Source organism: Oncorhynchus kisutch, linkage group LG3, assembly GCF_002021735.2.
Source record: "Oncorhynchus kisutch isolate 150728-3 linkage group LG3, Okis_V2, whole genome shotgun sequence".
NCBI lineage: Eukaryota > Metazoa > Chordata > Actinopteri > Salmoniformes > Salmonidae > Oncorhynchus > Oncorhynchus kisutch.
This window is the reverse complement of record NC_034176.2, coordinates 39831065-39858517: the sequence shown is the minus strand read 5'-3', so window position 1 is coordinate 39858517 and position 27453 is coordinate 39831065. Positions and strand designations below refer to the sequence as shown.

General features: G+C 43.6%; 2 protein-coding genes across 3 annotated transcripts in view; both read right to left on the bottom strand.

The window, feature by feature from the left end:
- pgm5 (phosphoglucomutase 5) overlaps positions 1-19794 on the bottom strand; it is a 46289-nt gene extending 26495 nt beyond the window's left edge. For both annotated transcript variants that reach the window (XR_004205656.1, XM_020474792.2), the window contains exons 1-6: positions 19147-19794; positions 17485-17647; positions 12953-13099; positions 9369-9494; positions 9030-9220; positions 6497-6651 (exon numbers count right to left, since the gene is read on the bottom strand). Coding sequence is in view for 1 of the 2 variants with exons in the window: in XM_020474792.2 (XP_020330381.1) it covers positions 6497-6651; positions 9030-9220; positions 9369-9494; positions 12953-13099; positions 17485-17647; positions 19147-19404 (1040 nt within the window). In the remaining variant the exon portion in view is untranslated. The remainder of the gene's footprint in view (positions 1-6496; positions 6652-9029; positions 9221-9368; positions 9495-12952; positions 13100-17484; positions 17648-19146) is intronic.
- Positions 19795-20714: 920 nt separating this feature from the next.
- On the bottom strand, positions 20715-22570 carry foxd5 (forkhead box D5). The gene has a single exon (XM_020463579.2). The coding sequence runs from the start codon at positions 22349-22351 to the stop codon at positions 21308-21310; it is 1044 nt and encodes a 347-aa protein (XP_020319168.1). The 5' UTR covers positions 22352-22570; the 3' UTR covers positions 20715-21307.
- Positions 22571-27453: the final 4883 nt, after the last annotated feature.

Below are 27453 nucleotides of genomic sequence, written 5' to 3'. Positions count from 1 at the left end.
TATAACTGTAACTTAACAAAATGTGGAAAAAGTCAAGGGGTCTGAATACTTCCGAATACACTGTATGTGTAACTGATCCACACACATACTACATGTTAATGTTTAGAAACGTATGTAAATTGTAAAGTCTTTTGTCTGTAATGTATTTTTTGTTGTGTCGGACCCCAGGAAGAATAGCAGTCGCCTTTGGCGTCGGCTAATGGGGATCATATCAAATTAAATCAAACTATACCTAACCCGGGCCTCAACATCATAACCCTCTGAGAGACAAGGCAAGAAGGGCCTTCTATGCCATCAAACGGAACATGAAAATCGACAACCCAATTATAGAACCCATTGCCCTCTATGGTTGGAGGTTTGGGGCCCATTCACCAACAAATAATTCACAAAATGGGACAAACCCAATTGCACAATTCTTTGTGTACAACGCAAAACCCCAAACAATGCATGCAGAGCAGAATTAGGACTATACCCGGTAGTTATCAAAATCCATAAAAGAGCTGTTAAATTTTCCAACCATCTAAAAGAAAGCGATGCACACACATTCCACCACAAAGCCCTCACCTACAGAGAGATGAACAAGCAACTGGTTCTGAGGCTCTGTTCACAAACAGACCCCACAGAGCCCCAGTACAGCAATACAATGAGACCCAACCAAATTATGAGAAAGCAAAATGATAAATATTTTTGACAGAATCAACCAAAGAACTGAGAAAAGTGTAATGCTATAAGGCCACAAATAGCAAGTGCACAGTGGCAGAATACCTGACCTCCGTGACTGACCCAAAATTAAGAAAATCCTTGACAATATACAGTCTCAATGAGCATAGCCTTGCTATTGCAAGAGGCCGCCATAGGCAGATCTGGTTCATCGAGAGAAGACAGGCTATGTGCCCGCTGCCCTTAAAATGGTAGCAACTGAGCTGCACTTCCTAACCTTCTGCCACATGTATGACCACATTAGAGATACGCTTTTCCCACAGATCACACAGACCCACAAAACAAATCAAACATGGATAAACTCCCATATCTGTTAGGTGAAATACTGCAGTGTGCAATTACAGCAGTAAGATTTGTGGCTCGTTGCCATGAGAAAAGGACAACCAATGGAGCACAAACTACATTGTAAATAACACTAATATTTACCTGTTTATTTATCTTTCCCTACTAATTCATACTTTAACTATTTGTGCATTGCTAAAATAACACCTGAAATGTCTAACTTTTTTTTAAAGTTTTTGAGTGTTGTTTTGTCTTCTCACTTTTGTTTATCTCAATTGCTTTGGTTTCAAGTGAGGAAGCAGAGAGATGAAATCGAGAGGGAGAAGAGAGCAGGATGGAAGGAAAGTCTAAAGAGAAAGAAATAGATAGAGATATCAAAGGGAAGGAGAAAGGGAGAACATATATGGAAAGAGGGAAAAGGGGAGGGAGTTAGAGATAAAGGGGCAGAGAGAGTTAGAGCAGGAGATGAGGGAGGCAGGGAGGGAGAGAGACTAAACTTGTAGTCTGTTCTCTGGGAGAGAGCAGGTCAAAGTTCTAGTAAAGAACCAAGATGACCCCACACCTCCTCACCTAACTCTCAGGAAATACATCAAAGCATCTGCAGCACTCACTTCTGTCATCATGAAATGATTTGAGAGTCAAGGATCATATCACTTCTACCTTACCTGACAGCCCAGACTCACTTCAATTTGCCTGCCGCCCCAATAGATCCACAGACGATGCAATCGCAATCGCACTGCACACTGCCCTATCCCATCTGGATGAGAGGAATGCCTATGTAAGAATGCTGTTCATTGATTATAGCTCAGCATTCAACACCATAGTACCCTCCAAGCTCATCATTAAGATCGATGCCCTGGGTCTGAACCCCGCCCTGTGCAACTGGGTCCTGGGATTCCTGATGGGCCGCCCCCAGGTGGTGAAGGTAGGAAACAACACCTCCACTTCGCTGATCCTCAACACTGGGGCCCCACAAGGGTGTGTGCTCAGCCCCCTGTTCACCCATGACTGCGTGGCCATGCACGCCTCCAACTCAATCATCAAGTTTGCAGACGACACAACAGTAGTAGGCCTGATTACCAACAATGACGAGACCGCCTACATGTGGTGCCAGTAAAATAACCTCTCACTCAACGTCAACAAAACAAAGGATCGTGGACTTCAGGAAACAGCAGGAGCACCCCCCTATCCACATCGATGGGACTGCAGTGGAGAAGGTGGAAAGCTTCAAGTTCCTCGGCGTACACATCACTGACAAACTTAAATGCTCCACCCACACAGACAGTGTGGTGAAGAAGGCGCAACAGTGCCTCTTCAACCTCAGGAGGCTGAAGAAATTTGGCTTGGCACCTAAAACCCTCACAAACTTTTATAGATGCACAATTGAGAACATCCTGTCGGGCTGTATCACCGTCTGGTATGACAACTGCACTGCCCGCAACCACAGGGTTCTCCAGAGGGTGGTGCGGTCTTCCCAACGCATCGCCAGGGGCAAACATCCTGCCCTCCAGGACACGTACAACACCCAATCTCACAGGAAGGCCAAAAAGATCATCAATGACAACAACCAACCGAGCCACTGCCTGTTCACCCCGCTATCATCCAGAAGGCGAGGTCAGTACAGGTGCATCAAAGCTGGGGCCGAGAGACTGAAAAACAGCTTCTATCTCAAGGCCATCAGACTGTTAAATAGCCATCACTAGCACATTAGAGGCGGCTGCCTTATATACTGTACAAAGTCTTGAAATCACTGGCCACTTTAATAATGGAACAGTAGTCACTTTAATAATTACTCATCTTTTATGTATATACTGTATTCTATTGTACTGTATCTTAGTCTATGCCGCTCTGACATTGCTCGTCCAAATATTTATATATTCTTAATTCCATTCCTTTACTTAGATTTGTGTGTATTGTTGTGAAATTGTTAGATATTACTGCACTGTTGGAGCTAGAAACACAAGCATTTCGCTACACCCGCAATAACATCTGCTAAACACGTGTATGTGACCGATAACATTTGATTTGATGGGTGACTATTATTATTTCCATCACAAATGAGTCATTCAAAAGAACATGCAACTAACATAACTGTTTGCTGATCCCAAGTTGGAAAAACTCCTGAACACATCGCACTTCAATTCCAGATGCTGAATGCTGGATTGTGGAATTCAGTTGGAATTCTGAGGGGGTGATATCCCGGTGGGTGAGACGTTGAGTTGTTGTCTGCACCGTGAAATAAACCCACAGTGTTTGTGTGTGTGAAGCCTTTTTATTTCCCTCGGGGAAGGGCTCTGGAACAGAAAGCCTGGCGTTCCAACAAGAAAATGGAAACTCTGACCCTTTGACTCACTGTTGACGTTTCATTCGCATGTCTGCAGCCAACACAAGCACGGCCCTGGTCATGCAGAACGTTGCTGCAACGTTAAGGGGATGTTGGGGCAACGATGGGGGGGGATGTTGGGAAAAAGTTGTTTGTTTTCCACGACATCATAACAGTGCTGAGGGAATGGGGTGCTTTTCTAGGGCTTAATGCTCGCACCAGCTGTGCCCTGACCACAACCTGACAACAACATAACATAAGCACTAGGCCCCTTCAGAGCTGACACACACGAAACAACCTGACACGAGCTCACAGCTGACACATAACATTCCCCAAACATTCCAGCGATGCTTTAGCAACGCTGTCAATTGTCTCAATAGGCAAACTCTAAAGGGAAGAGGACAGTTGCTTGTTGACTTGGTTGACTCCCTTCATGCTTTCAGTTAAACCCGACTGGGAACAGCAACTGTTTTCAAAAATGGACTTCGGTGATGATAGCCGATATCGGTACACAGATAGTTTTTAGACCAGTATTACTCCTCCCATGGGTGTGTCCTGATTCAGCTGTCAGGAAAGGCTTGGAAGACACATACAAAGACAAAAGCTTCATAGTCATTTAATTAGCATGTATCTTGTTCTCCAGATGCAATCATCCTCATTTTCCTCTCAGTAAGACAAAGATTTGTCGTCAAATGTATGTCCTCTTATAACCACAATTACAAAAACCTGTTCTTTGTTTCAGTATGAGAGTTGTGTTCCCACATCTGTGTTCTCCTGTTGACTAGGAGAAGTAAACACAGTAGTTAAATTCTAATGAGAGCTATTTGGGCCTGTATCTGAGAAGCAAGCTCATGTCCAACTGTCAATCAAACTATCCAAGGCTGATATCTCTCTGCTCGTTAAATCTCTCCAGTGTAAAAAGCCATGTTAGAAATGGACACATGGGTGAGCACTACTTCTTTCTCTCCTTCTCCATCTCTCTCTTCCTTCTGTCTCTCTCTCTCTCTCCTGTGCTCTCTCTCTCTCCTTCTCTATTTCTCTCCCCACTCCTCTCTTTCTCCATCCCTCCCTCCCTCCCTTCTCCCTCTCTCTCTTTCTCTCAGTCCCTCCATCTGTGTCCACAATGAAAACAGCCTCTTTCACAGCAGTCTAAGCCAGAAGGGAGGGATGTTGGCAGACGAGTGTTACTGGAGACGTGGGGAGAAGATGGACAGTTTGGCCTAGGGACATGAGGGTCAGTAAGAACCAACCGTCTTCTGCATGTTTACACTGTTCCCTCACTGTAACAGACATTGTATAAGAATGGATCTGGTCTCCTGAATGTCCTCCATATATCCGGTTGTACCCCTCCTCAGGTTCAGGATGACAGAGAAGGATGAGTGGGGGGATTTTCGCAACAGGTGCTGGGCTCAGCAATGTCTCCCTGGCAACTAGCGTCACTTTCCAGTCTTATAGATGAGACCCACGTAAACACACCCAAATGCAGATACGAGCGCGCACACACACAGACCCAACCCTACCCCCCACACACATACACACACTTATCCCAGTACAAAGATCAGGGAGAAAGAATTTAAACTTTTTAAAAAGGCCTTGTTTTTCACTGGTTTATCCTAGTAACAAGCAGAACGGTGGCCTAGCCAAACCCCTCCTCCCCTCTTCTTCCTCCCTCTCTCCTCCCATCCCCCCTCCCTGGAGTGGCCAAAGCAGAGGCAGATGTTTCCCCTCCCACCTTCCCTTCCCTCACTGCAGAAACATAGGGCTTCCCTTGCTTGCGCACAAACACGCACTCACACACACACACACACACACACACACACACACACACACACACACACACACACATAAATACACACACACACATAAATACCCACACACACACACAAACACACACACACACACACACACACACACACACACACACACACACACACACACACACACACACACACACACACACACACACACACACCAATCACACAAATATACAAGTCTACACTGAGACACACAAGCACATAAACACAAGAACACATATATACAGGCAAGCATATACACACACACACACACCGACAGACAGACAGATAGATAGAGCACGGTTGCTCTCACACTCCTTAAAAGGCATACTACTGGGCTGGGGCCATCATAAAGCTCCCCAGCACTCACTAAATAACACAACACTATTGAGATACGCTGACACCGGTACCGATACAGTACAGGAATCAGCCAGTGTGTGTGTGTGTCATATGGGCGTTTTTGTATTAATGGGTGTTGGATGACCTTGTGGTCCATTGGGACTCATGAAGATCATCTTTCATGTGTCAGTGTGTTTTGGAACAGGACATTGCAGTCATCAGTGTGTCCATGATGTTTCTATATCAGAAGACATAGCCCCAGCTCTCGTTCATCAGGTGATGAGGATAACCCTGTCTACGCTGAACTGGAGGAGGAGGGAAATGGTACGGTGGTTAGTTACCTGTGCAACCGAAGTAGGTACGTGTACAATGTTTTCACTTTTGACTTTCTATAATATAGTACATATTTAGTTAGTGGACAGGATGAGGGCTTGAAAATGGATTGTCTTGTTATTCAAATTACTCTGCTAATCCCCTGACTTCTCCCTCTTTTGTGTGCACGCGCGTATGCGTGTGTGTGTGTGTGTATACTGTACATATGTGCGCGTGAGATCAGTTCCACGGCGAGGGGGCCATCAATGACGTGATGTCACGTCAACCTCACAAGTGACCTAGGGTTAGCGATAGCGGCTGCGGCCCCTTGAGATATGGGCTTGGGGAGTGAGCTCATTTCCTCCATGACTGCCAGCATTAACAGGACCGCCACTGAGTCCACCAACCCTCAAGAGAAGAGAGGGTCAGGGGCCAGGTTCACACACACACACAACGTTAATGTACATTACTGACCCCTTGATCAGTGTGTGTGTGTGTGGGGGGGGTTCGCAAGAGTGGGAGACATTGGGATGAATGAGAGAGAGGGATGAGAGAGAGAGAGAGAGAGACAGACAGACAGACAGACAGACAGAGGGGGGGGGGGGGGGTGATGAGGCTAAGGTGAAGAGGTGTTGAAAAATGGAAAAGTCATGTGGAGCATTTTATCCAGCAGCCACAAACAGGGTATAGGGATATTGGTGTGTGTGTGTGTGTGTGTGTGTCCTACCTGTCTAAGGCAGTGCTGGTAGCCATACTCCTAGCGAAGCCCTTTAGTCCCAGCTGTCTGAAGTAGGGGATACAGGAGAGGTTGGCAGCCATAACAGCCAAGGAGTCTGAAGGGTTCACAAAGAAACCATTCTCACCCAGGATCATATACCGGTCCTGCAACACATACACTCATCAACATACAGTAATACATGAAGAAATATACAATGCCTAAGCAATAAATACCTCATCTAATCCACTAATTCAAGTATGTTAAAGATAAACATTTGCTGTTACTCTAACTGGCACTCCCATCCCTACTGGTTGATACACGGTTGTTTTAATTGCATCTCTCCCAATCAAATCAAATGTATGGGACACACTCCTTCCTACTAAGATGCAACACTGTAAGCACTGGGAGAGGGCTCCAATGGAACACAAAAGAGTGACATAATTCTCCCGATGCTCGGCCCGGTAATTGAGTTAGGCTAATGTGCGTGAGCGTGGCGCTGGTACAAATTACTATGTGAGATGTTGTGGGGGAAAAAGAGATGTCTGTCACAGATATTAGCTGGTCCCATTGCCTAACATCCTGCTATTGACAAGGAAATAAATGCAGACAAAAACAAATAAAGGCAATTCCACGTTCCCATTAGAAAGCAGACCTGGGTCCACATAGGTCAAGTTTTTTTTTCTTCTTTCAAATACTTGATTTGGCTTGATTTGGCTTGCTGCCAAGGAACCAATGGAATAGTCCCAAAAGTGTAAACGCTGCCCAATGAAGCAGAATCAAACATGCTCATCAAATGTCCTCATCAGCTCCCCTGAAAGTGTATTGTAGTACTTTGTACATTATACAGTGCCTTCAGAAAGTATTCATACCCCTTGACATATTCCACACTTTATTGTGTTACAGCCTGAAATCAAAATGGAATAAATTGATTTTTCTCTCACCCATCTACAAACAATACCCCATAATGATGAAGTGAAAACATGTTTTTGGAATTTTTTGCAAATGTATAGAATCGCTTTGTGGCAGTGATTACAGAGTCTTTCTGGGTAAGTCTCCAAAAGCTTTCCACACTTTATTCAAGCTCTGTCAAATTGGTTGTTGATCAGTACTAGACAACCATTTTCAGGTAGCCATAGATTTTCAAGCAGATTTAAATCAAAACTGTAACTCTGCCACTCAGCAACTCCCGTGTAGATTTGGCCTTGTGTTTAGGTTATTGTTCTGCTGAAAGATGAATTAATCTTCCAGTGTCTGGTGGAAAGCAGACAGAACCAGGTTTTCCTCTAGGATTTTGCCTGTGCTTCGCTCCATTCCGTAAAAAAAAATATCCTGAAAAACACCCCAGTCCTTAACAATTACAAGCATACCCATAACATGATGCAGCCACCACTATGCTTGAAAATATGGAGAGTGGTACTCAGTAATGTGTTGTATTGGATTTGTATTCAGGACAAAATTTCATTGCTTTGATACATTTTTCACAGTATTACTTTAGTGCCATATTGAAATCAGGATGCATGTTTTATTCTGTACAAGCTTCCTTCTTTTCACTCTATCAGTTAGGTTAGTATTGTGGAGTAACTACAATGTTGTTGATCCATCCTCAGTTTTCTCCTATCACAGCCATTAAACTCCATAACTGTTTTAAAGTTTCCATTGTTAAATCCCTGCTCTCCGTCAACTGAGTTAGGAATGACACCTGTATCTTTGTAGTGACTGAGTGTATTGATATACCATCCACTATATAATTAATAACTTTACCATGCTCAAAGGGTTATTCAATGTCTGATTTGTTACATTTTTACCCATCTACCAATAGGTGCCCTTTGCGAGGCATTGGAAAACCTCCATGGTATTTGTAGTTGAATCTGTGTTTAAAATTCAGTGCTCAACTGAGGGACCTTGAAGATAATTGTATGTGTGGGGTACATAGATGAGATAGTCATTAAAAAATCATGTTAAATACGGTTTTGCACACAGAGTGAGTCCATGTAACTTAGATTTTTTAGCGTTGCCATAACAAAGGGGTTGAATACTTATTGACTGAAGACATTTCAGCTTTCATTAATTAATTAGTAAAAATGTCCAAAAAACATAATTCCACTTTGACATTATGGCGTGTAGGCCAGTGAAAAAAAGTATTAACAAAGTATTCAAAGTCAAGTTCTGCAGTGGGATCACCAAAATAAAAATAAAAATAACAGTTAAGAGTACAGATTATTGTATGGGACAATATACAAATGTTTTTAAGAAAGATACAATTTTATTGAATTAATGTATTTATTGGTTTCTTTTCATTTTGATAAGAGATGAAAATGCAATGAATTGAAGGTTATTTGTTGATGTAAAAATCGAAACGTAATGATTTTAAGATGGTGTCATTAGATTTTGGGTGGGGTCGCAAGAAATTCTTGTGGGAAAAAATGGGGTCCCCGCTGAAAAAGTTTGAATACCACTGCTGTAACACAACAAAATGTGGAAAAAGTCAAGTGAATACTATACTTTGTGAAGGCAGTCTTCCTCTCCTCCTCAGATGTCTTACCCCGTCTGCATCGAACGCAGCTCCGAAACCAATGTCTCCGCCCTTCATGGCATCAACCAATGGGGCTGCGTATGTGAGGTTGGGCTCTGGAGGCCGGCCCCCAAAGTCCTCCATGGGGACACAGTTGACAGCCGCATTGGCAGGAGCCCCCAGCTCATCACACATGATACGGCGCACGTACAGACCCATCACTGACAATAGAGTACAATATAATACAAAATAATACAATGGAATATAATACAATACAACAAAATACAATAGCACACAATACAATATAATCACTGGTAAGCACCTGATACAATACTGTAATTACTTTGGTCTTTATTAGCATTGTCCTACCTCCGTTCATGGCGTCTATGCGTATCTTCAGCTGTTCAGGTCCTGTCAGAAGGCTCTTGATGGCGTTGAAGTCAAAGATGGTTCTCAGCAGGTTGAGGTACAACTCCACCGAGTCCACTATCTCAACTAACAACACACAGAAGAGGAGGGCAGTGGCTCAGAGTCTAGTGTGTATCTGCATGTGTCTATCCATCCAATAGCATGTATGCTACTTGTATGCAAGAACAGAGTGTATGTGCGGTGAGACTGTGTATGCCTGGCGTGTGAGTGTGTGAACGTACAGTGCATTCGGAAAGTATTCAGACCCCTTCAATTTATTGTAATTTTGTTACGTTACAGCCTTATTCTAAAATTGATTAAATAATGTTTCCCCCTCATCAATCTACATAGATTACCCCATTATGACGAAGCAAAAACATATTTTTTTTATGTTTGCAAATGTATTCAAGATGAAAAAGAGTAATACTTTATTTACATAAGTATTCAGACTTCAATTGATTGGACAAGATTTGGAAAGGCAAAGGTCTGTTTATATAAGGTCCCACAGTTGACAGTTCATGTCAGTGCAAAAACCAAGCCATGAGGTTGAAGGAATTGCCCGTAGAGCTCCAAGACAGGATTGTGTCGAGGCACAGATCTGGGGAATTGTAACAAAAATTGTCTGCCGCATTGAAGGTTCCCAAGAACACAGTGGCATCCATCATTCTTAAATTGAAGAATATTGGAATCACCAAGACTCTTCCTAGAGCTGGCCGCCCAGCCAAACTGAGCAATCGGGTAAGAAGGGCCTTGGTCAGGTAGGTGACAAAGAACCGGAAGGTCATTCTGACAAAGCTCCAGAGTTCCTCTGTGGAGATGGCATAACCTTCCAGAAAGACAACCATCTCTGCAGCACTCCACCAATCAGGGCTTTATGGTAGAGTGGCCAGACGGAAGCCACTCCTCAGTAAAAGGTACAGGACAGCCTGCTTGGAGTTTGCCAAAAGGCACCTAAAGACTCTCAAGACCATGAGAAAATATTTTCTGGTCTGATGAAACCAAGTTTGAACTCTTTGGCCTGAATTCCAAGCGTCACGTCTGGAGGAAACCTGGCTCCATCCCTACGGTGTAGCATGGTGGTGGCAGCATAATGTTGTGGGGATGTTTTCAGTGGCAAGGACTGGGAAACTAGTCAGGATCAAGGGGAAAGATGAATGGAGCAAAGTACAGAGAGATCCTTGATGAAAACTTGCTTCAGAGCACTCAGGACCTCAGACTGGGGGTGAAGGTTGACCTTCCAACAGGACAACGACCCTAAGCACACAGCCAAGACAACGCAGGAATGGCTTCAGGACAAGTCTCTTAATGTCCTTGAGTGGCCCAGCCAGAGCATGGACTTGAACCTGATCAAACATCTCTGGGGAGACCTGAAATTGCTGTGCAGCGACTCTCCCCATCCAACCTAACAGAGCTTGAGAGGATCTGCAGAGAAGAATAGGAGAAACTCCCCAAACAGGTGTGCCAAGCTTGTAGCATCATACCCAAGAAGACTTGAGGCTGTAATCGCTTCCAAAGGTGTTTAAACAAAGTACTGAGCAAAGGGTCTGAATACTTATGTGAATGTGATATAAAAAAAAAAATTGTATTGTTTTTTTCTATGTCATTACGGGGTATAGATTGATGGGGGGGGGGGAACGATTGAATCAATTTTTGGTTAAAGCTGTAATGTAACTGTCACGATCGTCGTAAGGAACGGACCAAAATGCAGCGTGGTATGTGTTCATGATGAAGTTTTTAATTAAAGAAAGCACTGAACACTGAATACAAACTATACAAAACAATAAACGAATAACGACCGTGAAGCTATAATGAGAACTGTGCTGACACAAGCAACCAACATAGACAATCACCCATAAACAAACAGTCAAACCCAGGCTACCTAAGTATGATTCTCAATCAGAGACAACTAATGACACCTGCCTCTGATTGAGAACCATACTAGGCCGAAACATAGAAATAGAAAACATCCCAAAATCATAGAAAAAACAACATAGACTGCCCACACCCTTGTTATGTCAGTCACTGAGAGTCACTCAATTAGCCATGTCAGCTAACAAAATGCATGTCTAGCCAGCTATCTAAACTTGTAGTAATTATGGTCGAATTACCGACCAGGGAGCCCCCATTGATTTTGTTAGTCACTCTCACTCAGATATTATATTAAAAACTGAAAACATTTCTCTCCAGGAAATTGCAAGACATTTGTCTCATGGGGCGGAGTAGAATTAACCACCAACTAAATTTCATTTAGGGCCCCCAAACGCTAGGGGCGACTCTGACTGCAGGTGTGGGTATGGATGTGGGTAATCAGACCTGACAGCCACTGCAGTCCCTCGTGATGAGTTCTGATTTTTTGTGGCCCCGACCCCCATCAAAATTGCCCATCCTTGGTCTACAGCAGGGGCAGTCAACTCTTACCCTACAAACCTGCTAGTTTTCTGTTCTTCCTGATAATTAATTACGCCCACCTGGTGTCCCAGGTCTAAATCAGTCCCTGATTAGAGGGGAACAATGAAAAAAAAGGATTGGAACTGGCTTCACGGTCCAGAGTTGAGTCTGAGGGGTCTAGGGCAGCGTTTTCCAAACTCGGTTCTAAGGAACCCAAGGGTTGCACGTTTTAGTTTTTGCCCTAACACTACACAGCTTATTCAAATTTCCAAAGCTGGTTGATTAGTTGATTATTTGAATCAGCTGGGTAGTGCTAGGGCAAAAACCAAAACGTACACTCCTTGGGGTTGCATGGGCCGAGGTGGGGAAGCCCTGGTCTAGAGGGTGTAATGCATGTGTTAACTTCATTCAGGAGAGAGGCAACGATGATGATTCCCACGGACAGACAGATAGCAGAGAGGGAGAGCAGGTAAGACAGTGAGAAGTGCCTCTCCAAGCTCATAGAGTTCATAGACTGATGATCTGTCAGAGTGTGAATCAATCGGAATGATCAAATATGGTCTCTGATGAAACGATAGCAGTTTAAGTCGAGGGTGTATTGCATGTGTTAACTTCATGCATGAGAGAGGCAGCCATGATGATATTTTATTATTTATCAAAACAGTTTTTAACACAGTATAATAACTGTATTATAAGTTGAAAATATTACATTAAGTTTCAACCCATACTGTATGTAGAGCAGCAGTTGTAACAACCTGACATTGTGGAAGTGAGAAAAATACTAGGAAATGAATCATACAGTAGCAGAGAAAGAGTACAAAATGGTTGTGTAATTGAATATATGCACATTAACAGTCACACTGGTATTCAGTACAGTAGGAATGGCCATGGCCCTCAAGACTGATTGGACTATATCGGAGTACGTGCCCCTCTACAAGGGCCCCCTTAAGCCTTGTAAATTTGACCATTTGTAAGTTCATATTTTTCTGTACCCTTTTTTCAAAAGTCACTAGAAATGAGCATTTAAAGCCTATTTTTTCAACAACAAAAAATCCCACATAGGAAAATAGTTCCCCCCAATGTCAGAGTGGCTTCTATGCCCCTGGCTCTGTGTGCGTCTGGTCTGTGTGTGTCTAGCCCGTGTGTGTGTCCAGTACCTCTGAAGGGTTTGAACTTGTTCTCCAGGTCAAAGTCGTGGCGTCCCAGCCTGGCCAGGTCAATGCGGAGGTCAGGACATATGGCATACTCCTCCAGCGTCCTACTCACCTGGGCAATCTTCTCCATCACCGTGTCTGGAGACGGGCCTATTGGGGGGGGGGGGGGACACGGTTACCATGGACACCAATATTTGCACATTATGTACCCTGTTCCTGGCCTATGGTTGTTGTTATACAGTGGCTTGCGAAAGTATTCATCCCACTTGGCATTTTTCCTATTTTGTTGCCTTCCAACCTGGAATTAAAATTGATTTCTGGGGGGTTTGTATCATTTCATTTACACAACATGCCTACCACTTTGAAGATACATTTTATTTATTTATTGTGAAACAAACAAGAAAAAAGAAAAGAAGAACTGAAAACTTGAGCGTGCATAACTATTCACCCCCCCAAAGTCAATACTTTGTAGAGCCTCCTTTTGCAGCAATTACAGCTGCATGTCTTTTGGGGTATGTGTCTATAAGCTTGGCACATCTAGCCATTGACATTTTTGCCCATTCTTCAAGGCAAAACTGCTCCAGTTCCTTCAAGTTGTATGGGTTCTGCTGGTGTACAGCAATCTTTAAGTCAAACCAGAGACTCGCAATTGGATTGAGGTCTGGGCTTTGACTAGGCCATTCCAAGACATTTAAATATTCCCTCTTAAACCACCCGAGTGTTTCTTTAGCAGTATGCTTAGGGTCATTGTCCTGCTGAAAGGTGAACCTCTGTCCGTCCAAGTCTCACATCTCTGGAAGACTGAAACACGTTTCCCTCAACAATTTCTCTTTATTTAGCGCCATCCATCATTCCTTTAATTGTGACCAGTTTCCCAGTCCCTGCCGATGAAAAACATCCCCACAGCATGATGCTGCCACCACCATGCTTCACTGTGGGGATGGTGTTCTCGGGTAATGAGAAGTGTTGGGTTTGTGTCAGACATTTCCAGACGTTTTCCTTGATGGCCAAAAACCTACATTTTAGTCTCATCTGACCAGAGTACCTTCTGCCATGTGTTTGGATTTTTTTCTTTAAGCAATGGCTTTTTTCTGGGCACTCCTCCATAAAGCCCAGCTCTGTGGAGTGTATGGCTTAAAGTGGCCCTATGGACAGATACTCTATTCTCTGCTGTGGAGCAGTGCAACTCCTTCAGGGTTATCTTTGGTCTCTTTGTTGCCTCTCTGATTAATGTCCTCCTTGCCTGGTCCGTGAGTTTTGGTGGGCGGCCCTCTCTTGGCAGGATTGTTGAGGTGCCATATTCTTTCAATTTTTTTATTATGGATTTAATGGTGCTCAGTGGAATGTTCAAAGTTTCTGATATTTTTTTATAACCCAACCCTGATCTGTACTTTTCCACAACTTTGGCCCTGACCTGTTTGGAGACCTCCTGGGTCTTCATGATGCCCCTTGCTTAGTGGTGTTGCAGACTTTGGGGACTTTCAGAACAGATGTACTGTATGTATGTCTAAGTCTCTGAACTATGTGTGTGTGTGTGTGTGTGTGTGTGTGTGTGTGTGTGTGTGTGTGTGTGTGTGTGTGTGTGTGTGTGTGTGTGTGTGCTATCCCAGGGGATCATGTCGCAGGTAAAGCCCACCAGGTGATGTTACAGGGGGAGGAGCCTAGGGTCAACCACCTAGTCTTCATATGTCAGCACTGTGTGTGTGTCTGAGCATAAGTGTGTGAGTGTGTATGAATGCATTCTTCTGATGTGTACCTCACTCAATAAAGCCTTTGTATCCCCTCACCTCTACAGGGAGAAACCTGGACAAAGAGATCCTACAGGAACAGTTCATCTCAACAGTACTAAAGGTGGGGGACAGGAACTAAACAAGAACTCCCCCCTCTCTCTCCTCATGGTGAACTATTCCAGTTTATTCCTGATACACTTCACATTTGGACCTACCTACTGCAATTGTGTTAATCCTCATAATTCTTGAGTTCAACTTCAGTCCAGGAGGACCTCAAAACGTTATGGTATTTACTGTTAATGATGACTACATGCCAAATCTGATAAGCATCTTATTGACTACAATACAATCAGATTTTACGGAGAGCTAATTGTTGAGACTTGGTGTAATTGGGCCACTTGATCACGGGCCAGATGCTATGAGGAAACATTAGATTAGTGTGTGAGCGGACTTAATCCATAATCAACCATGTTGGCTATCTCATTACCCAGTGATACACCTGACCCTCAATCAAGGTAAAGCGACAACTTCAAAATAGAGATGTGATTAGTGCCCTTACTGTCATTTTCTCTGTAAATGATTTGAAACCCCAGAAACCCTAGAAGGCCAGCATCCCGGAGTCGCCTCTTCACCGTTGACATTGAGACTGGTGTTTGTGGGTACTATTTCATGAAGCTGCCAGTTGAGGACTTGTGAGGCGTCTGTTTCTCAAACTAGACACTCTAATGTACTTGTCCTCTTGCTCAGTTGTGCAGCGGGGCCTCCCACTCCTCTTTCTATTCTGGTTAGGGCCAGTTTGCGCTGTTCTGTGAAGGGAGTATTACACAGCGTTGTACGAGATCTTCAGTTTCTTGGCAATTTCTCTCATGGAATAGCCTTAATTTCTCAGAACAAGATTAGACTGATGAGTTTCAGAAGAAAGCTATTTGTTTCTGGCCATTTTGAGCCTGTAATCGAACCCACAAATGCTGATTCTTCAGATACTCAACTAGTCTAAAGAAGGACAGTTTATTGCTTCTTTAATCAGAACAACAGATTTCAGCTATGCTAACATAATTGCAAAAGGGTTTTCTTATGATCAATTAGCCTTTTAAAATTATAAACTTGGATTAGCTAACACAACGTGCCATTGGAACACAGGAGTGATGGTTGCTGATAATGGGCCTCTGTACGCCTATGAAGATATTCCATTAAAAATAATCAGTTTCTAGCTACAATAGGACTTTACAACATTATCAATGTTATGTATTTCTGATCAATTTGATGTTTTTTTAATGGACAAAAAAATGTGCTTTTCTTTCAAAAACAAGGACATTTCTAAGTGACCCCAAACTTTTGAACGGTAGCGTATACTGAGATCATGTGACACTTAGATTGCACACAGGTGGACTTGCACCAGATCTTACTTAGAGGCAAAGGGGGTGAAAACATATGCAAGCACCACTTATCCATTTTTTTATTTTTTTTAAATATTTATTTTTTTACCCCGTTTTCTCCCCAATTTCGTGGTATCCAATTGTTTTTTAGTAGCTACTATCTTGTCTCATCGCTACAACTCCCGTACGGGCTCGGGAGAGATGAAGGTTGAAAGTCATGCGTCCTCCGATACACAACCCAACCAAGCCGCATTGCTTCTTAATGCAGCGCGCATCCAACCCGGAAGCCAGCCGCACCAATGTGTCGGAGGAAACACCGTACACCTGGCAACCTTGGTTAGCGCGCACTGCGCCCGGCCCGCCACAGGAGTCGCTGGTGCGCAATGAGACAAGGATATCCCTACCGGCCAACCCCTCCCTAACCCATACGACGCTAGGCCAATTGTGCGTCGCCCCACGGACCTCCCGGTCTCGGCCTGTTATGACAGAGCCTGGGCGCTAACCCAGAGTCTCTGGTGGCACAGCTGGCGCTGCAGTACAGCACCCTTAACCACTGCACCACCCGGGAGGCCCCTCCATTTATTTTTTAAATGTATCTTTTTAACCAAGTTATTTTTTTCATTTCACTTCACCAATTTGGACTATTTTGTGTATGTCCTTTGCATGAAATCCCCCCCCCCCCCCCCCAAAAAAAAAAAATCTATTTAAATTACAGGTTGTAATGCAACAAAATAGGAAAAGGGGGATGAATACTTTTGCAAGGCACTGTACATGTTTAAGAACAGCGAAGCCTATGATGGCATATTAATGCACAACTGTTATTCATAGGAAGTTAAATAACATTTTGCTCTAGATTGAGCGGTCATATTACTGAGTAGTCATAATCTTCTATACACCATGTGAGGATTGTAAAGAAGCTACTGGAGTCATGTAGACATTGACAAAGTGAACATTGTGTAGAATCCTTTTGAGAGCCACAGTCTGTGGGCTCTGAAAGATAACTACTGTTGCGTGAGACATGAGGGATGAGGAGAGCAACACCACTTTGCTCTATTTATAGGACTGGAAGATGACTGAGATTCCACAGTAAAACCCGGAAGGCCTGTCCATGATGGAACTTCAGGAATAGGTGAGTATTCCTTGTTAAGAGAATACACAGATAATTGCTGGGGCTGTGAGTGGGCTATGGTGCCAACTCTCTTAACTCAGTCAATAAATCACCAATATTGTATTCATATAGCACTTTTAACAAACACATTTATAATAAAGAGCCCACTAATAACCTGGGCATAAAGCCAAGAAGAGCAAGCACAAGTATCAGTGGTGAAAAGAAAACTCCTTAGGTAGGAGGACATCCATCAATCCTTTAACTGACTGACAAATTGACTGGCTGGCAGGTTGACAGCAATCAGTCAAATAAGCACCTCACCTCCATTGGCCACGTTGAATTTGACCCCAAAGTCTCCCCCGGGGCCTCCTGGATTGTGACTGGCTGTCAGGATGATTCCACCAATAGCCTTGATTTTCCTGATGATGCAGGACACAGCAGGGGTGGAGAGGAGGCCGTTGTGTCCAATCACCAGCCGACCAATCTGAAAGAAACAGACAGAGGGAGAGTTTGAGGAACTTTAGCTGACTGAATCTTATTCTGGGACCTATGTACATATTGAAGTAATTAATTGTATCATACATCGCAACTCAAGACTAGCTCAGTGTAGCTTACAGAATGATTTAATTCGCATGTCTTTATTGTAATGAGCTTCAGAACTCTTTAGTCAAGAGATGTTTTCTAGAACTGGTCATGTGGCTTATGTCATGACGCTCAGGGCTTCATCTTTCCAGACCAGATGCGTCCAGAATTTGGCACGGACTGAGGTTCCAGACGCTCTATCAGGCTTGGACTAGGCTACATTCCAGACAGTCATCATGTGCGTCTACATCCATTTATTGAAGTAGCGCGAACAGTCTCGCATGTTCTGTCCCTAGGCTATAGCATCTCAACTATTCTAAATAAAAGTGTCCTCATTCTTGTGGAATTAATTATTATGACGTCGGCGCATCTCCTCACTTCAGGATTTCGAGAGAGAGATACTCTTGGCTCTATTCAATCAAACCCGGTTACCTTGTTTTTGGCATAAGAGCAAAAAAAATTGTATGGTTTGAAAACCAAATAAAATCAGCTGTGTTAATGACAACATTCTCTCCCCGTAAAAAATAAAAATATATATTTAAACATATCCCAGACATCGCTTTGGATCGAATAGTGCACTTTGGGTGCGCACTTAACACCTGCCTTGCCCTGTCAGCGACCCGTTGTAGGTCACGCCTATCATCATTCCATACTCTGCCCCCAGAATTTCACAAATATTCTTTCAATGTCTTCCCCGCGCTTATCTCCTGTGAGTTTGGCTCGTGGCCACTAAACTGGGTATCCCCCAAGCTTCGAACGAAGCAGGGAGGAATGTAGCTGAGTGGCGCGTGGGCAGGAGTGGACGAGGGATTGAACAGCCGATAAAGCAGGAGACATTAAACTGAGCCAGCAGAAAAAAATAGACCCATCTCAAAACAAATACATTCCCCTCAGTTTTTCATTTAGGTATTTCACCAAGCTTGTTGTCGCATAGATCTGAGAATAGACTGCTGTCCTTTCCAAGCGCCCTGCGCAATTGGTTAAAAGGCTCCGCCACTCACGCAGGCCCGCGCACGCACACACACAAACAAACACACTGACACTGGGAGAGGGTATAAGCTTTAGGTTGTAACATAGCCTGCCTATCTATATGCACGTACGCCTATCGCCATAATTCTGAGTGTTGTTAACACAAGACCACTGGATTGACTAATCGTTTCAGAGGCGCATAAACAGAGCAGGCTATGCTAGGTAAACTAGTGTCCAGCATTCCCTTGTATGCACTTGCCTAGAGTTTCAGCTGTATAAACCATAGTTTATACGACCCATAGGCATATGGAGGATTAACAATAAAATACCATGGTTTATTATGCTATTTCTGTGCTTCGTTTATCATGATCATCATCATCATCACGAACCTTGAACCATTCCAAACTTTCTGGAATTACATTCTTGTCTTACCCCGTTGGCAGCGGCCATCTGAACTATAATCTCCGTGGCTGCTCGGCTGAAGTAGCGTCCGTCGCTGCCCACCACCATCGTGCATCCCTGGCGGTCCCTCAGGTCGATGGACGACAGTACACTTTGGATGTAGTTCTGCAGGTAGTTCTTCTTGCCCTCGAACACAGCCGTCTTCCGCCGCAGCCCGTTAGTACCGGGCCGCTGGTCATCAAACGGGCTCGTCTGGACCGTTACCACGGGAATGGGGTTTGTCTCCATCCTCCGCACAAGAACCCACCGGGAGTGGCGGGTCGACTGGCTATACCGGGGATGACTCACTGTCGGCTGGATAGAGGTGGAGAGTCAAACATATGTAGGAGACAGACTGTGTTAGGGAGGTGAGACGTCCAGTGATGTCCGCTCTAGTCCTCCAGAAGTAGCACTTTCGAGGGAGGTGGGGGATGCGTTTACGCAATGACAGCACACCAGCGCTTTCCAGGGGGATGGCTATTAAGATGATAAATCCCCGTCAACAAATTCCTTGGCTTATAAACTCGGTTTGAGATATATGCTAGTTATAGGCCTGCTGTAGGTTTTAAACACATGCCACAGAAAACGTGCAGTGAGAGCTTTGGATAGGCTAATGTAATATTAAGCCAAGTCTTCTCTTCCGCCTGACAACTCCCTATTCTCCAAATAAGCCCGACTCTCCACAAGGACATGCGCCTGCCAAAATCAGGGAGGGCCAAAAGCCCCTACAATCAGCTGCGCCTCTGGACAAAAATAGCCCGGTGGAGTACAGGGAGAATTGTGTCGAGCTGGGGCTGTAACCGGACAAGGCAAAGCACTGTCAGTGTCAGTGTGCGAGCATTAAGTAGTTAACGGTCAAAGACATGCGGAAAAGTTACGAGGCAGGATCCGAGGGCGCACTGTTGGCCATGGGCAAAGCAATGCGTCACAAGCAGACCTCCCCTGTCCCACATTTGAGGCAATATAGTACATGGTAAATTAAAACACACTAGTTGGTTTTAATATGGTACTTTAAGCTAATGGACTAGAATGATAACTAAACTGTGACACAAATGGAGTGCGTCTTATTTAATGGCAGCTCTCTCTATATCTCTCGCTCTCTTTGTACTATAATGCATAAAAGCTAACATCAGAAGAGCAAGATGCGTTACGGGTGGCCAGAGAGAAGCATATGGGCTGGTTCACTGACGCATAACTTAGTGGACAGCGCAACCAGGAGCAAAATCAAGGAAAGACATTTTTGTAAAACGTGCTTTTTCAAAATTGTAGGCCTATTGGTCCTATAAACGTAGTTGTCTGTATTGAAATGCATTAAACCTGGGCCACACGGTGGCAGCATTGAACTGGCCGATAGCTGGATGCAGACGTTCTCAAGCTTTCATTCGATTTTGTAAGGAAATTAAGATAGAATCAATTGTATTTTAATGGATATTTAATGTATTTAAAAGCGACTCAATTAAATATTACAATAATTATTTGCAATAAAAGAAAACAGGGCACGAAATTCGTACTGATGAGACTGATGTGTTTTATTGACAAACACGGGTTGTTTCGCCAATTACAGGACAAACAACATTTATGAAAATAAATATGAGCCTACGCTTACAATAATTCACAATAACAACTGTCATTTACTGTTCCGATGCCTATTTTGCCTTTTTGCGAAGTAATTATGTGCAATATATTAGAGTCCTGCTAATTTAGACCTGGTTTTCCAGAAATTGAAATGGGAAACCTTTAGGTGCAATCATTTCCTCAGGTTATTTTGTACTATCAATCAATTTCTAAGTGTAATAAAATGTGGGGAAGGAAATAAGTTGGCCTAAGCATAATCAAACACCGCAAACTGACGGTACGGTCAAACTATTTTTATTGTTTCATTTCAATGTCGAAAATCAAAATACAATGGATTTTTAACATTTGGCAAAAGTTGTTCCACTTTCACATTTTAACAAATATATTATCAGTCTTCATATTTACATTAACTTCATTTGACATACTGTATTCAACATTGAATGAACATAAACAACATGCAGTTTAAATACTTTCTTTGAGAAATGCGTAAACGTGCCTCCATTGGATCATTTTATCACTTGTATACAAACACAGAGGTTTCTTTGGTAAAAGCTATAACAAACAAACACTTCAACAACTAAGGTAAGGCATTTGGACATTCTCTGTTGTTGAAGGAACAGCGCTCAACATTGCACTTGGGCAGAATGTTGTTATTGGAGCTGGAATCAGGCTCGGGAACCAAACGAGCAGGGCCCGTGGGAAGATCAACAGAACAATGGGGGTTGGAGTTCTGTGGATTTGAGTTATGTGATACATAAGGAAAGGTTCTAGTCATAATGCTGTCAATACTGAATGAACACTTCGTATGTGTTTCGCTCGCAGCCTTCTGTACTGCGGGAGTTGCTGCGTAAAGGTGCTTTCTGAAGTCCATGGGGGCAACTACCTTACAGCTGCTGCTTAGGCTCGGGTATGGTAGGTAGGAGGAAGGTAGCATCACGAGCCCGTCCTGAACGGGCATACACCAGAGAGGGGCAGCCGGTACGCTCACTTGGCTTTGGACGCAGTAAGGCCGGTAACAGCTAAAGTTTGGGTAAAACATGAGTCCATCTTTCATATACTCCGGCTGGTTTCTCTTAAACCTCTTCCTGCGCCGGAGAAAGCTGCCGTTGTCAAACATGTCCTCAGATGCGGGGTCCAGAGACCAGTAGTTGCCTTTGCCTGCGTTTCCAGGCTCTCTCGGAATCTTGATAAAACAGTCGTTGAGTGACAGGTTGTGCCTGATGGAGTTCTGCCACGCCGGAAACTTCTCCCGGTAGTAGGGGAACTTGTTGCTGATGAAGTCGCAGATGCCACTCAGCGTCAGTTTCTTCAGAGGACACTGTAAGATTGCCATGGTGATGAGAGCGATGTAGGAATACGGGGGCTTTACAGAACCGCGAGGTCTTCCCAATGAAGATGTGTATGCACAGAAACTATTCTCGCTCTCCCCAGATGAGTCGAACTCAGAGCAGTCCAGTTCGACGCTGGACTCGGCGGATGAGCTAGGCTCCCTGGTGTTGTCCGTCCGGTAGAGAAGATGCCGGTCAAGGAGAGGCTCGTCCTCTCCCGCTATGTATACTTCAGCCTCGTTCAGTGGCAAGCCAGTCTGCTGGGACGTTTCATACTCCTTGGAGAGGGTCATGGCTCAGACCACAACGTCCACACACGCGTAAAAGCGAAACTTTTACCACCGTATCATTAATTCATAACACGCGTAAAAGCGCACAAATATATGTATTCTCTGACTTTCTCGGCTCGTCCTGTCCCTGTGGTCCTGGTCAGCCTGTTTGTGTTGACCGTGGGAGTTTAGTTTTTTATTAGTGGGCTGTTGTTGTACCCCCCGCCACAGCCCAGTCACACTCAGACCTATCAGAGACGTCCCTCGCCCCAGGGTGTCAGGGCAGACAAAGGGAAAACTATTCCGGAGAATCCTCACATACATAATATTGATCTAGTATGCAGACACCTCAAAGTTCATGGAGCATAAGACTTTTAAATGAAATATAACTTATCATAATGTAGTTCCTATATATAGTTTGCAAAAATGATTTATTACAAAGCGAGGGTAGAATCAGATGGTGATTTTAGCAAGATCCCTCATGCGTATCCAGTTCCTTCTATCAAAGTGTCCCGCTCCAGACATGGCACATTATGTCTACAAATGCAAATACATTGCGGTCAACTTTATACCCTTAATTGGTATACAGTGTGTTCAACTTTATTCACGGTCAACATTAGAGCGATAACCGTGGCACATTTCCTGTTCAATTAGGCCTATTAAAACTACGCAGGGCCTCCGTCCGGCAGAGAATAGAGTAGCACAGTAGCTCGGCTGGAGCAGGGGATGCAATGTGAAGTTTGAACACCACGCCTACCGCTGATAATAAACGCAGCGTTTTACACCCCAGACCCCCGTGGTTTCGTTAAGTTTGCCACCTCGGGATGCCCGCAGGTGGTGTGTCCGTGAAAATGGCCGTGGGACAGCTCCCCGTGGCCGGGAGAGTAAAGAGCCTATAGAGGCAACTTAACGAGCCAATAAGCATCAGAATCGGGTTGAACACAGCGCAGCTGCACGGGGAGCTATAGGGCTACGGGACATAATAGCCACAGCAAATTAGACGAACATTTAGAACTAGGCAAGACAATGATGTTAGAAAATGACATTTTAACAAGTTTAACTGAGTTATTATATAGGGTAAAATTGTAAACATAGAATATAAGCCAAAATTTATTTGACTTAAGACAAACCATCCGATTTTACAGGGCAATTATCCGTCTAATTAGCCGTTTACTTCCACCTATTTTATTTAAATTCGTTATTTTACATGAATCGCAAAAATAAAACTCCCTACATCTTCTCACTATGGCAAATTCCTTGACTGAGACTTGTCAGCATAATTCTTAGTAATTCAGAATGTGAATGGGGACCCCATGCAACGTCACTTCACAACAATAAAACAAAGGTGTTATATGCTTGTAGCGTTTTTACGCACCTTGTGGAATATCGCATTGGATTTTCGCACGTTAGTTAAACACCTTCAGACAAGACCCGAGTTTAAATCAATTCGCTAGTTCACAATTATTAGCCATTACAACAAAATTCCAGTCAATACTTAATAATAGGGAAACATTAAATATTGTAAACACCTATCTTTAAATCAGATTCTTGTTTATTTCAATAATTTAAACAAACGTATTCACAAGCTAATAGTCAAGCGCGTGGACATTTACAGACCAGCCTAATTTTGTGTTGTACCACTTTTGAGATCTGATAAAAGTCTGTACAAAACCTTAACTTCACCAACAACTTACAGACCTAAAACAGCCTAACTATTGAGGAATACACTCAAACTTCAATTAATAAGGTATTCATTGTTCGGGGTGTATTGTTAAGGGTTTCCAAAGTTTCAAATCATTTACAGAGAAAATGACAGTAAGGGCACTAATCACATCTCTATTTTCAAGTTGTCGCTTTATCTTGATTGAGGGTCAGGTGTATCACTGGGTAATGAAATAGCCAACATGGTTGATTATGGATTAAGTCCGTTCACACACAAATCTAATGTTTCCTCATAGCATCTGGCCCGTGAGCAAGTGGCCCAATTACACCAAGTCTCAACAATTGGTCTTCTGTAAAACCTTACTGTATTGTAGTCAATAAGATGCTTATCAGATTGGGCATGTAGTCATCATTAACAGTAAATACCATAACGTTTTGAGGTCCTCCTGGACTGAAGTGGAACACCAGAATTATGAGGATTAACACAATTGCAGTAGGTAGGTCCAAATGTGAAGTGTATCAAGAATAAACTGGAATAGTTCACCATGAGGAGAGAGAGGGGGGAGTTCTTGTTTAGTTCCTGTCCCCCACCTTTAGTACTGTTGAGATGAACTGTTCCTGTAGGATCTCTTTGTCCAGGTTTCTCCCTGTAGAGGTGAGGGGATACAAAGGCTTTATTGAGTGAGGTACGCATCAGAAGAATGCATTCATACACACTCACACACTTATGCACAGACACACGCACACACACACTGACTTATGAAGACTAGATGGTTGACCCTAGGCTCCTCCCCCCACACCTGTGGGGACTCATCAAGCTCGTAGAGTTCATGGACCCCCTGCAACGTCACCTGGTGGGCTTTACCTGCAATAGACACGATCCCCTGGGATAGCTTGGTCGCATATGGGTCTTCCAAATGGACAATGACCCCAAGGATACTTCCAAAGTTGTGGCAAAATGGCTTAAGGACAACAAAGTCAAGGTATTGGAGTGGCCATCACAAGCCCTGACCTCAATCCCATAGAAAATGTGTGGGCAGAAATGAAAAACCTGACTCAGTTACACCAGCTTTGTCAGGAGGAATGGGCCAAAATTTACCCAACTTATTGTGGGAAGCTTGTGGAAGGCTACCCAAAATGTTTGACCCAAGTTAAACAATTTAAAGGCAATGCTACCAAATACTAATTGAGTGTATGTAAACTTCTGACCCACTGGGAACGTGATGAAAGAAATAAAAGTTTAAATAAATAATTCTCTCTACTATTATTCTGACATTTCACATTTGTAAAATAAAGTGGTGAGCCTAACTGACCTAAGACAGGGAATTGTTACTAGGATTAAATGTCAGGAATTGTGAAAAACGGAGTTTAAATGTATTTGGCTAAAGGTGTATGTAAACTTCCGACTTCAACTGTACCTAAAGTGTCCAGAAACGAAGACACACAAAACATTGAATCCTAACTTGAAGTTTGCTTCCATATCAAATGTTGCCCAATTTACATCTCCCATGAAGATCAATGGGCAGCAGGTAGCCTAGTGGTTAGAGTGTTGGACTAGTAACTGAAAAGTTGCAAGATCAAATCCCAGAGCTGACATGGTAAAAATGTAGGTCTGCCCCTGAACAAGGCAGTTAACCCACTGTTCCTAGGCCGTCATTGAAAACAAGACTTTGTTCTTAACTGACTTGCCTAGTTAAATAAATGCATGATATTGATGGAAGGTATACTGTAAAATAAATGCACACTGTATTAGCACAGGGATGCCTATTGAAAACCAGTGACAAAGGCTGAATGTTGTTTCACATTCAACCGAATGACATTCATGGGATGTCCAGCTTTGTTCTTGAATGCTTTCTCTCACAGAAGATCCTGGAAAGAAACAAGGTATTGTAAAACGGAACGTTTCTGATGTGAAAAGGTTCGGTTTCTTTGGTTTCAAAACATTGATGTTATAGCCTTCACGAGAATCATCAGTCTCGGGCTCCCGAGTGGCGCAGCGGTCCACGGCACTGCATCTCAGTGCTAGAGACATCACTACAGACCCTGGTTCGATTCCAGGCTGTATCACAACAGGCCGTGATTGGGAGTACCATAGGGCGGCGCACAATTGGCCCAGCACATGGTTAATATTGTTGCATTTTATAAGCGTAAAAGCAACTAAACGTAAACTAGTTTTTGTCCTTGAAATGACTACTCTAAAAAGGACTATTGTTGCTTTATGGTTGTAATTAAAACTTGGGAAACAAAACTGTTGCATGCTTTATATTGCTAAATAAAACAATCCTTTAATTAATGTCAATATAACCTGCTTGAGTAAATTAAATCATAGTTAAATCGAACCAGCACATTCTTAACATTTAACAATAGTATTGTCACACCACATTTTAGGTGCTGCTGATGGGTTTGTCCACGAATTCGTCAAAAAGCTCAACTCTATCAAGCACCATAAACCAGCTGTGACGCCCTTATTTACCCCCCCCCCATCCTCTCTTTACCCTCCCACTCTCCCTCCCTCCGCTGTATACTTCCTTACAGCATTTCAAGGGCACTTCGCATATATTTTGGGCATTGTGAGGAAGTGTTAAGGTTACACACTTCCTTTTTCATTTGGTATAACACTCCCATTAGCATGAAAAGAGAAACTTGGAGGGAGGGAGGGGAGTTTGGCCCTATGGGGGGGGGGGGGGGGAGGATGGTGGGGCAAGGGAGGTTTAGCTAATTTGTGGGAAAGGGGGACCTGGCAAAAAACTGATGACAATGCAGACATTAACCCCCCCCCTTAACAAGCCCACGCCCTGTGGTAGCTGTTGTGAGGAGCAAACAACATGACTGAAGCCCATTGCCAAGCCAAGCCAGTCTCGTTCAACTAACCAATGAGCACACTACCCCAGCATTTCCCTATATGATGGCATTTGAGGCAGGATAATCAGGACAGATGTCTTTGGGTCGTAGACTAAAAATTGATCCTGGTTTACTTGGTTTACTGTCACAAGCACAAAAACAGAAAAGCAGAGTGTGGACTTTTCACTAGTGTGTCAGCCCCTGAAGGCATTAGGGGCCAAACTCTGCCCCAGGACTGTGTCTCCCTGGCCCACTGCATACAGAGCAGGGCTGGGGCCGATTCCACTTCAATACAGGGGGTGAACTGAAATTCAATAAATTAATAATAAAAATCCCACCTCCTCAAAGGTGAAATATAATTGACCCCAGACCTGTGGTTGTTGATTAGACGACTGCTAAGCTATTCTTTATAAATGCCAGATTGTGGGCCGTCTGAAAAAAAACTAGACCAAAACGATATTGTTTAAGACATGGATAGAGAAGGCCTAGTCAAAGTAATTTCCCTTTCATGGATTACCATTGGCACTCATTACATTGTCCAGATGTGGTCTTGTTGCTTCCACAAGCTGTAGCTTTTCTGCCAAACTGTAAGATAAAGAAGCAACAGTGAGGTGTGCAGTGTT

What these genes read in the sequence shown, in the direction of transcription:
- foxd5 (XM_020463579.2), bottom strand. Translation starts at nt 22,351, where the DNA reads ATGACCCTCTCCAAGGAGTATGAAACGTCCCAGCAGACTGGCTTGCCA.